Here is a 12,539-nt window from a genome sequence, read left to right on the forward strand (position 1 = left end):
GTCTAAAGTTTTTCTAAATCAGAACTTTTTTTTCCATTTTACGACTCCAGCTTCTTCTTCTTTTTTTTTCTTTTTTTTTTTTTGGATTTGTTGAGCAATTACTATATTAGTGGAGCCTGAACTACGTAATAAATAAGCTAACAGCAAGCACAAAACGAAAATGATAATCACGACATGCAATCACTAAAAACATGGAATTTTAATTAGTTAAATGAAAACAACAATGAGTCTTTGTCTTATTAACTTGAAAGATTGATAGAAAGAAGATACACGTTGCAGCATCCTACTCCAACTGTTCTAAGTTTATAAATAGAAAGCCTAGCTAATATATGATTAGCCATCTGGACACTGGTGTTGATTTCATTTAATAATGCAATCAAAAGAATATAGTTTTGTCTTGTACCTATATACATTTCCTCCATTCTCAGCCGATTGCTCAATATTCGGTAATGGAGACGACAATTAGGATGGTGCAGAGGGAGAAGTAGAAAATTTGGTTTTTTCTTTCTTTCTTTTTGGCTGTTTTTGGCAGTTTGGTGATAAAAGAAATGCATCAGGAACGGCTACTTCCGGTTCTTCGGATAATATGATGGATAAGCTCTCTCTGCTGATAGCAGTAAACAAAGATGGAATTATTTTTAACCGTTTTCCTATGCTTTTAGCATTTTAAATCTCCAATAACGAAGCATCATCGACATTAACCAACAACATACCACGCACCCGTCAATATAAATCATTAAAAGGTTCGTGCAAAATAACCACATCGGCATGCACATGCATAGGCCCAAACATTAAGCACAAAAAAGCTTACCCCTGGACTCAATTTTGTTGTCTCCTGGCTCATATATTTGCAACTTTTCCTGTAAATAACTGAATGTACTCTTTGACCTACACATCAAAATCTATTCATGAGAAACAAATAATAAACATAGTGATCACTTTCATGCATGAATAGAACATATGCAATATACAGCCTTGTCTCTCTTTTCATCATTTTGAGGTATAAGGTCTCTCAAAATCCGAAACCTGCCACATAAAAAATAATGGATTTCAAATGTGAGAGCAATCTAGTTTCTAGTATTAACAAAAACAAGAGGGATGGTATTGGTCATTCATAAGTAGGAAAAGTTTACATGGTTGCTGAAACTTCAATATGACAGCAACTTAACGGTAAATTGATCTTTTTGAGAGTTTTCTTTATTCAGATGCAATTATGTTTAGCCTATTAATAGTTCGCATATCTGTGGAATAATGTGTATATGTTGAAAAAAAAAGTCATACTAATGATCAATCATTAGCAGCATACTCTACACATCAGATTTTATCATCCTCCACAGCTTTATCCTTATTTTTTGATTTGGAGATGGAGAATTCGAAAGAGGCTTGTTGAGCCAAAATGCTTTGCTATTGACATTTTAGTTATACTAGGTTTGGTGTTATGTGATAAAAATCCAATCAACAAAATACATAAACCAGAGTTAAATTTTAATATCAAATAAATTATACTTAAAAGAATATTTTTTTATTTAATAATTTTGAAAAGTAAAAGAGAATTTTGAGAAATGGTAAAACTTTGGGAGAAATTTGGTATAAAACTCATAGATGACAATTTAGGAGAAATTATTTAGAATCTTAAATTTGATCCTCTCAAATGTTAAGATTTATGTCTTTCAAGCAAACTTAATCTGTACATATGAATAGTGCTAAATAAGATTTCATCACAAGTTCTGTTGCAAATGTTTTACTTTGTTAATAAAATATTTTTTGTTCAACCAGATTCAATATAAACAGAAAATATTTAGTTCAACTCTTGTTACAGGCAACCATTACAGAACTCCTTAATATTGTTGAATAAAAACCTACTTGTTAACCTAGGGAAGTGGAGTCTCAGGCTTAGATTAGCCGAAAGATGGGTATCCACTACGTATATGGTACTTGTTTATGTAGTATACCTATTTTACAACAAAAGCCTCTCACTCTTAATTAGAAAATGGAATATAACTACACTTACAGAGACAGGGGAGGAACCCCCTACAATTTAATGCTTGTTTGAAGAAATGCTATAAAAACTACCCAAACGTTACTTTTTGACTAAAATGTTTAGTTGCAGTAGCTATGGCAGCTTCAGGGCCACTTGGTTGTGCGGTTTTTGAGAATGAATTGGTGCAAAAGGACAGCAGAAATCTTAAAAAGGATTCACACGAAAGCTCCTCCTTGTATTTGCTCATTTTGGTCTTTGACAATAACCCCCAATGGACAGAGAAGATTTAACTGGAGTTTTTGCTTGCTTGATTGATTTGAGACTAGATGGTTTACTATGTCATGTTTGGGGGTTCTTAAACCAAATATTTGCTTGAAGATCAAGCTAATATTACTGTGGAATTCAATTATTGAAGACAAAAGTCTTGCTCAAGGTTGACGAACTAGAAGCCACGTGGCCTTTTTGACTGCTTTCTTAGTGGTTGACTCAAGTTGCTGCGAAACCATGCGTTTGACAAAACTGTTCAAAATACACATGCCATGCTTGGCTTTCAAGATCGCTGAAACTTCAATTCTCTGTTGTGAAGGCTTTTGTTTGACCGAGAAAGTCCAAGGAAACTTCACTATGACAGCGACTTACTGATAATTGTTCTGAGATTTTTCTTTATTCAGATATAATTTAGTCCGTCGTGGAATGATCAATCATTAACAGCTTAATCTACATTGGATTTTATTATAATCCACACCTTAATCTAGCTTGGGAGGATTCAAAACATGCATGTGTAGAAAAAAAAATGCCATATTAATGATCAATCATTAACAGCTTAATCTACATTGGATTTTATTATAATCCACACCTTAATCCAGCTTGGGAGGATTCAAAACATGCTTTTTGAGCCAAAATGCTTTATTATGGACATTTTTACATTCTTGGAGAAGAAATTTTGGTTCCAAAAGGGTGCCTGTATTCATATTCTTATTTTTTCTAGGAAGGGAATTTTCGTAAGCCTGTTTAGAACAAAAAGGCTCAAGCATACAAGGAACTATCAAATGAAATGAGAGCCAACATCCATCACAAAAGGAATAAATTAGATAGATATATATTTAGTAATGGATTAAAGGAAAACACCTATCTCATTCTGTCCTTAATCATTTATGTCATGCATAAAAAATGCCCATAATCATTTGGGAATGTCCCAAAATAGATCCACAAAAACTTATGTTTGTACATTAAGAACAAGGTAAGACTAGTCAAAATTGATTGCAGGCTTACTTGCAGAAGACACGATTGCCTTTCCCGACGAAGCTTCAATTATACGATACATCACCGTGTAAAAGAACTTAATATCGCTTCTGATGGATTCGATTAGAGGCCCGACTCACTGGAGTTTGAGAACTGGTGTAAGGCACCTTGCTTCTTCATCTTGAATTGGAATTCAAGACACTCTTGCTCACTCTAAAATATGTACACTGACACTGCAATGCCGGTGCTGCATTTTTGGAACTTGAACAAAATATATAAAGCTCCTGTTGTCAATCACCACCATCTTCTTCTTGATCCTCAAATTGAGATTCTTCTTTCAGGTTTATATCTTCACCTCCAGCATCATGACTTCCAGTATGCTGAAGAAACAGTCTTGACGACGACGGATCATTTTCATCAATATCCTCTTCGTTGTCCCTTTCATTAGAGCTTAAATTCTTTTCACCGTCCATCCAAACAGGGCAACGATGTACCACATCAAGAGCAGCGTGAACTTGCAAGTGCACTGAAGGGGTTGAAGCATTAGACAATGTTTCACTAGGATTAGGCCCCAAGCAAGAACATTCAGGGACTGGATGTGAAAGAAAAGATGAAGATTTTGACTTATTTGATGCTTTGATCAATCCATCAATTAAAGAGCTTCGCATATGTCTTCGTATTGATGTTAACCAGGAATGGTTTGCATGATATATGTGGCTGTGAATTTGATCCAAAAGCCTGACAACTTCTTTCCTGTGTTGAAAAAGCATACAATCAGTGCATGATGAGAGCATGTAACCTTCCATGAGTTGATAGAAGTTTAAAAAGAAATCTAAGACTCCACAACTGTCATTAACTTGCAACTAAATCATGCATCTAATTGTATACATTCAAGCAAACGTGTCTGGTCAGAGAGATGCTTACCTGTCTGGCCTGTATGTTTTAGATGCAGCAGATTGATACAATCTGTGTCCCATAACCAGACTGGCAAAATTTGGATGTCCCTTACCATCACGATCGAATCCAGGAATGAAAACATCAGCTTCAACAGCAACTGTATAGTCTATGGCTTCCCATAGTAACTTATGGGCATTAGTCCTCAACTCTACAACTGTACTTTCAGGCTCATTGTCACTCTCAGCAACCCAACCCCACCACCCTTCAATATTATAAGTCTTGGGTCTAGCAGGAGGAGGTGGAAGAGGACGAGGACGAGGACCAGAGTTTTTCCAAGCATCAAGCTTTGTTTCAACCTGAGCAGATGGAGGAGCCCTTGGATAACTTTCGTCGAGGTTAGCCTCACGACCATAAATTCTACTCAGCTCCCAGCTTGTGCTGAGGGAAGTCCTATCAACAACATTTTCAAACAATCCGTGAAGTGGGATCAATGTCCTCTGGCCTCCAAAAACTTCACCTCCAGACACATATATAATTGTATCCCATGAGTATCCATATGCCCGAAGAAGAATACCAACCTGTAGAAAGACAAGTGACTTCATTCAACATCTCAAGTTTTCTCAAATTGTTTCTCCTTATCCAATGGAATGGCTACATTAATTAACTTTTTATAATGTGTTAACATATTTGGTTTCAAACAATAAGATGTGCATAGAACTGAAGCTTCAGAAGTAAATGATGTTCATCAATAAAAAATGACTACCTCTTCTGGCGTCAATGGGCATGAACCCTTGAGACGTTGCTTAGCAGAATTTACAGAAAGCTGCCCCTTTATTATCCCACGTTTTCTCATCCAAGCTCTTCTGTGCTGAATGAGCTCAGCATGCACATCCTTGGGTAAGCTCCAAAAGAGAATAAACATGTCAAATGATGGGCAATATTTGAAACAAAGGTTCAGTGAGTAAAAGCACCAATGGTGCCTTTTGAGTATAAAAGCAGGTACCTGGAAGAGTTCAGAACAACCGTGATAGGCTAAAGCATCTCTTGTCATACCGGGATCAAAAGCAATAAATGGTCTTCCAGGAGCCCTTAATCTTAATTGACAACAACATATTAGGGGGAAAAAAAAGAAAAAGAAAGGAAATAATATTACATAATACAACCATGGTTATCTATTCACCTATGCAATATATTAGTTGCCAGGTCCTGAACATCTTGTCGGAACCTCAGGGCATGAAAAGCAACCCTACATCTAAGACTTTGATACTCTTCAAGATCCGATGGAAGAATTGCCTAAATCAGATATGGAAAATATTAGCAACAATCACAAATTCATAAAGAAATTAAAATTTGTATATAATAAGGCATTTCAACTTAGATGCAGCAATATTCACATTAGTCTTAACTACTAATCTGAAGATATCAGTAGCACAAAATGTCAGTTAAGAGACCTTAAAAAGTCTGACGCACAAAAGGATGAACATTAAAATGGTTACCTAAATGCAGTTTAAGCAAAGCACTTGGTGTTTCAGGAATTTAACATGAAAAGCAAGATGTACCATGCTCTACATAACAAATCTGTGTAGCTGACTTGGTACAAGTCTTTTGAAATTGTTCAAGTCAATAGAAAGATGATTAAATCAAGTCTTCTGAATAGTTTCAACCATTAGAAAGAGAATTGTAGTCCTGATATAGCCTTAGCACATGATATAAATGTAGGTCACGCATTGGTAAGAATGCAAGTGCCCAAGGGTCAAACACGACAAGACTGAACCAAGCCTATTAGAGAACCGCCAAATGCTTAACAATTAGAATTGATAGATGAGAAACTAGCAAGGTGCTATTAACCTTCACCACAAGAATGCATGCCCTAAATATTTATCAATTTTAACAAAAGAACAACATGGATACAAATTGATCTAGAATACATGCAAATTAAGAAACCAAGAACAGATTTAGTGCCTAACAAAAATAAGCATCATTAGAAATAGGAAAAATGCGCTTAACAACTATATTTGACATAAAATTTGAAAAGGTGATATTCGAAGTTAAAAAGAAAATGTTTAAGGTTCAAATCAAAGGTCCACAGAAAAATGGCAACTGCAATCACCTGCAAGCATCCACCATCAGAAACAACTAGTTCAACTACAGAATGCTTGATCAAAATAGGGAGCACATTGTGCAAATAATAATACGGTGAAGCTGCATACGGCACTCTAAACACTGGGATTGCCTTATTTCTCCTCGCTGATTTAAGGCTTTTAGGAAGGGTTTTCACGATATTAACATCTTTTGCTAAAGCCGCCATAAACGTTTCCTCATTATATAGGTAGGCAAAACTCTTGAACTGTGAGCTGCATCAAACATATTACAAATATAAGTTGATACAGGACAAATTACTGATACGTCAAATTATCATATGATCCAACTCCAAATAAGAATAGAAAGCAGTACTAACTATCAAAAGTCACCTGATTCCCTTCTTGCTAGTTGTTTGTTGGATCTCAGGAACAACTAAAGTAGCATTTAGAAACCGAGAAACCGCAACCACATCACATATCTAGGATTCAAACAAAAGCATTACAATTCCAACTACATATATAGGATAGCTTTATCCATAAATAAGAATTTTCACTATAGCACCCTTACCGAGCTCCTAATCTCATGGAAACCACCTTGTATTCTGACAAAAATGTACCCATTTGACTGAGCACTAGGATCTGTCAAAGGCACATGTATAATAATATAACCTTAGTAGGAAATAGCAATTCTATGTTTCCAAAAAGTGGATTAAACTGCAACTTGCAATAGACACAAGGACATGATAAAAATCAGAATCTGTGTTTTCATAAAGACACATACACCAATAAATTCATCAACACGACTCTTAAAATAACATAAAGTTCAACACTCTCATTCTATAGGTTGCATACATAAAGTACTTTGCATGTGAGGATAAGAATTAAAAGACAAGGGGAAATTCTAGGTGATACGATGGAGCGAGCATGCCCACGGTTTTCATTTTAATCTCTCCAAAAATCTTAGCGGTCAATCGTAAACAATCAATGCTACTATAAACCATCAAAAACCACTCAGTAGGTACTGTTAAGGAACTGCATAACATTTATCATTGGAATTGTATCAAGATGATGGTTAGCAGTCACAGTAATTTTTATAAGGACAATAACAGATCTTAAATCCTAATCATTCAATGCTATCAATTTAACTTGAACATCTATTATCTAGAATTTGGGAATGAAAAACATGAAATGTCATGTTTTTTTTTTTTTAAACAAATGACTAAAATTATTGTGAAACACATAACTGTCAAAAATCAGAAGTGGAAATGATAGCGAACCTGCGTAGTATCCTTTAGGATTAGCATGTGGGTGCAAAGATTCCAATTGCCCAACAGGACCCCATAGTCTTCTATACAATGGGCTCTGCACCAAAACAATAGAAGAAGAAACCCTAAGAAGCCATATGTGTTAAATAAAATTAACAAACAAAAACTTACCAAAACAGTTTAAAACCAAATCAAATCGGATCCAAGGTACAAATTTCAGCTCACCTTAATGAAAAGAAACAAATAACACTAATCTGGGCATTTTCAGTTAACCAAAATGGATCCAAACAAAACTCCCAAAAACAATACTAAAGCCCCCAAGTCCACATGTCCAAGAACAGAAAAGTGAAATCACCAAGAGCAAAATGTTTCAAAAAACAAACAAATAGACAAATACCCTGAATGTAAAAACACGTCAACAGAAAAGAATCAAATTTAGAAACAAGAAAATGCGAACCAGGAAAAGCATATAAAAGAATCGCATAGTACCGTTCTCGAGAGGTCTGTAGCTTCAAAAACAGGTCTCCAGGAGAAGATGGTTATGGAAGACTGGTACTCGGAGAAGCCGTCTTCAGTGAATCTGGCTAGCAAGAAGTGCACAAAGAGTGAAAAAACTGATAAAACTAAACCAACCAAACCGACCCATTTCATCTTAGACTTCAAAAAAGCTTTCCCTTCTTTCATTTTTAATAATATTCTTTTCTTTCTTTCCTAAAACTCAATGGGGTATTTGCTTTCTCTGTCTAGAAACGGAAGAAAGGTTAAAGAAAGAGGAAACTGAAGAGAACAGAAGGAGAGACACTGAGAAAAGTCAAAATACAAAGCAAGAGAGAGAAAGACTGTAAATACGTGTGAGAACATGTTTTGTAGTAAAAAAGAAACTGAAGTAGCAGGGGGTGTTTAATTGGGTTGTAACTTGTGAGAGATCCGACATGCTATTACAGGGAAAGATTCTGATTAATACTGCTGCTCCACTCTCTTCTCCTGCGCGTGCTATTTTTGGAATTAACTCAATGAATGATGAGATCGGGATGTAGGATTAGGATGCTTGTTTGATATTATGCTGCCACATTGGGTCTGATTTATGAATAATATGACGTGATTTTTTTGGTTCATTTTTTTATGCACTTTTTTTGGTTCATTAATGTGACGTGAAGTGGGTCTAGATTAAACTCGTGTGGCAGTGGAAAATTTTCCTTTATCTATAGGGGTACGTGTTAATCCATACAGGGAATGACTTATCTATTTGATTTGATAAATTTGGATTCACTTTGGGTAAGGTGGATTTCAACTTGGATTAATCTCATTTATTTTAATTATAAAATATAAATCTTCATTTAATTTTAAATAATAAAACAAATTATTTATACTCATTTTAAGAATAAAATTTGTTTTTACGTAAATCAATTCCAAATTCATGTAAACAAAAATATAATGATTAGGGATCCTAAACCCTAAAATTATGAGTGATAAAATAATCCACTTATTAGATAAATATAAAAAGTTTTAACTTAAACTTTTGCTAATAAAATTTAATAAATCTTCTTCGAGAACAATAAAAACTTAATAAATGAAAAATCTTCAAATTCTTTAATAAATATCCATATAAATTCTTATCTTATCATATCATGATTGATCAGGATGATCTAACCTATCATGCCAACTAATTAGTATATTTTGACTAGTAATCTTCTTCTTTACTATGCACATGATTCAACAATACTAATGTATACTTTTGGTTTACCATCGCATGTGATTAATCATACAAACAAATATACTAGCATTGTATCGAAAAAAACACAAATTTAATAAGTTTAGAGGTAGTTATAGATGTCATCTTTAAAACATCCAAACATAAAACATTAGTCTCAATACAAGAAAATCAAAACTAAAACTACATAAATTTGTTGCAAATAAATTTTATCAATTTACAAAATGTGCACAAATAAATATTTCATTTGTATAGATATATGTGCAAAATTAAACAAAGTAAGCATACCGTAAATGCACAATAATTAAATGTTAGAACATAACATGAAACTATTAATTTGAATTCCAATATAACAGTCTGTTTTCAGTGAAATCAAAATAGTAGTTTTGGGACCACAAATCGGAGTCAAAAAGAAAATTTATTTTAATATTATTGCATGATTTGCACTATGATAGGGATAACGTATAAAAATTTTGTTAAGAAAATTTCATCGATTACATGTATAATTGTTAGAAAGGGCTAAATTGTATAGAGTGCAAAAGTTGAATTCTAGTAGCTAGAGGGATTAAATAGCATTAAAAAAGAAAAATAGACCATTAAGAAATTTAAGAAAAGAAAAATACTAAATTGGAAAGTGAAAAAATAAAAGATGATAATTAAATTAAAAGACAAAATATCATTTTATATTATCATCTTCCCTAAATTTTCTATGAAACCCTAGCTAAGAGAAAGAAATTCGAGCAAGCTTAATTGGGTAAGTAATCTTGTCCCATTTTTAGTAATTTTTATATTTTCGATATTGTAATAACCTAATCTAGCTATTTTGAGGACTAATTTGTAAAGTTATCAAAGTATTAAAGCTTTTCCATAGATGAGTGTGCATAAATTATGAAATTTATGGTAGAAAATGAAAGGTTGTTGATAGATAAATAACTTTTGTAAAGTGAACTTTCATGAAAGTGTGATTTAGGGACTAAATTGAAAAGATATAAAATTCATGGAAAAATTATGATTTTTGTGAAATACATGGGCTATAAATGTTATATGTAAAAATTGGTCAGGCTTGGAATAGGGATTAAATTGCATAAATTTCATTTTCCAAGCCTAAGGATGAAATTATCATTAATTAAAAATATAGGGACAAAATGGTAATTTTGCCTAGGATGGGAATTGAATTGAATTGATTATGAATTGTATTAAATTGAGTTAAATTTACTCGTATAGATCTGGATAACTCAAATAAGAAGATAGATCGTGGAAAAGAAAAAGTGTCGGATTAGTAGATTTCAAATACACGAACATATGTCAAGGTAAATTTTATATGTTTAAATTTAATGTTATGTATGTGAATTGTATAAATATCATATATGTATGAAATTGATCTTTATATCCGACAAAGCTCAATAAATGTTAAGTCCCGTTTGAATATATGAAATTCAATGGATATAGGATTTCTTGAATTGGTTGTGGTCCTGCATATGTTGTAGACACACCACAGCTCGAAAAAAGAGTGTCCCATTACTAGCCCTCTCGAACTTCCAGTTATATGGTTCTTGCGAGCTTCCCATTAATAACTCTTCGGAGCATCCCGATTGATTGTGATTCTGTATGTGTTGTAGACACACTGCAGCTCTTATGAGCATCCTGTTATATGGCTCTTCATGAGCTTCTCGATTAAAGGCTCTTTATGAGTTTCCCTATATTGGCTCGCTTGAACTTCCCGATATATGGCTATCCATAGCTTCTTGGTTAATGGCTTTTCGGAACTACCTGTTATTGGCTCATACGAGCTTCCCGATTATGGCTCTTATGAGTTTTCCGTTATACAGCCCGGATAAGCTTCCTGTTATATGGCTCGAGAGAGTGCTTCCCGATTATGTGCTTTAATTAGCACTCCCGAATATGAATTGATGAAATTACAGTTTGTATACTTTAAGTGTACTACCTATGTATTCATCGATATTTCTAATAAATTCAATGGGTAAAATTCTGACATGAAATAATCTGAACTTGATATGAAATATTATGGAAATGCACATGATATATGGATATAAGATGTGGAAAGCTTACGTTTATGAAAATTATTACATGATGAGCTTATCATTGATTTTTGATGTTTACATGAAATGCATGACTAACAAGTTTCTTGAGATTATATGTGATTAGGCTAATTACAAAATTTCTTTGGATGAATTTTTGCATGCTTAATTTAATTATAAATAAACGGTAAGTTAATTTCCCGTTATAGGAACTTACTAAACATCAAATGCTTACTCTGTTCTATTTCCTCTGTTTTATAGTACTCGGAAGTTCGTGAAGGTTGGAAGCTGGTCAAAGATACACCATGTAACACTCCTAACCTTTATTTGTCATAGAAACAGGGTTACAGAGCATTACCAAACTTTATAGACTACTTATGAATATTTCATTACCTTTATTATACAAATCTAGAATCAATTATAAAACACTTACATTGTCTCGTAGATGGGCCCCCGAGGCCTAATATACACTTTAGAAGTGAATCGGGACAACACTGAAGAAATTTTTTCCAAAATTTTAAAATTTTTCTTAAGAGTAGGGGACACACGCCCGTGTGGCCGGCAGTGTGGGCATTCGATGTGAGACACACGACCGTGTCTCAGCTCGTGTTCTTACCGTGTAACTCTCTGACTTGTGTCATACGACCAATTACACGCTGTGTGCTAGGCCATGTGCAAAGTGCAAGGGTCACATGGCCAAGTCACATGCCCGTGTGCTAGGCCATGTGCAAAAACCTGGGCATTCTGTTTTGAAATTTCAAGGTGCAGGGAACACATGGCCAGACCACATGCCCATTTGTCAACGGCTGAGACGCACGCCGGTGTGGACGAAAATAGGCCATTTTAAAGCCACTTTTCTCACCCTTTTTAATATCAACCTGTACACAACATAGAAATACACTAATATATCCCAACCAAGAAACCAATTCAAGCCAAAATCATGTATTATACATAATATGTCATCGCAAAACTCATTTACATAAACTTACCAAAATAACTCCATTCATTGATTTACTAATATCTACTACTAAATACTTGCAAACAAACATATATATATGCATCATTCACATTCATAATTCAAGTTTAACTCTTTTCTATACAATCCTATACATGTCATATAAACCAAAGGTTGTATTACAAACTCTACCGGAGAAATTTGGATAGTGTAGCCTGATGTGTTGATCTGATCCTCTAATCTCACGTTAATCTACAAGAAACATTAAGCAATACGATTAAGCTTAATGAAGCTTAGTAAGTTCATTGGTTTTAAAGTTAAATCTTACCAAACATACTATAACAAATCATAAAACATGCGATTCACTA

The 12,539-nt window shown here is 33.9% G+C and overlaps 1 protein-coding gene across 1 annotated transcript; it reads right to left on the reverse strand.

The window, feature by feature from the left end:
- Positions 1-3,060: 3,060 nt before the first annotated feature.
- On the reverse strand, positions 3,061-8,526 carry LOC107892001 (O-fucosyltransferase 27). Its single transcript, XM_016816954.2, has 10 exons — positions 7,956-8,526; positions 7,479-7,563; positions 6,770-6,840; positions 6,592-6,680; positions 6,231-6,474; positions 5,301-5,413; positions 5,124-5,214; positions 4,884-5,012; positions 4,148-4,698; positions 3,061-3,976 (listed from the first exon to the last, which is right to left on the reverse strand). The coding sequence occupies exons 1-10, from the start codon at positions 8,148-8,150 to the stop codon at positions 3,514-3,516; spliced, it is 2,031 nt and encodes a 676-aa protein (XP_016672443.2). The 5' UTR covers positions 8,151-8,526; the 3' UTR covers positions 3,061-3,513.
- Between the last annotated feature and the right edge of the window lie 4,013 nt (positions 8,527-12,539).

Source organism: Gossypium hirsutum, chromosome A11 (genome assembly GCF_007990345.1).
Source record: "Gossypium hirsutum isolate 1008001.06 chromosome A11, Gossypium_hirsutum_v2.1, whole genome shotgun sequence".
In the NCBI taxonomy this organism is placed as follows: domain Eukaryota; kingdom Viridiplantae; phylum Streptophyta; class Magnoliopsida; order Malvales; family Malvaceae; genus Gossypium; species Gossypium hirsutum.

Excerpts from the sequence above, each read along its gene's own strand:
- LOC107892001 (XM_016816954.2), bottom strand. The coding sequence starts at position 8,150 with ATGAAAGAAGGGAAAGCTTTTTTGAAGTCTAAGATGAAATGGGTCGGT. Across the intron at positions 7,564-7,955 it reads CTACAGACCTCTCGAGAACG|AGCCCATTGTATAGAAGACT; the intron begins GTACTATGCGAT and ends GTTTTGGTGCAG. Across the intron at positions 6,681-6,769 it reads TCCATGAGATTAGGAGCTCG|ATATGTGATGTGGTTGCGGT; the intron begins GTAAGGGTGCTA and ends TTTGAATCCTAG.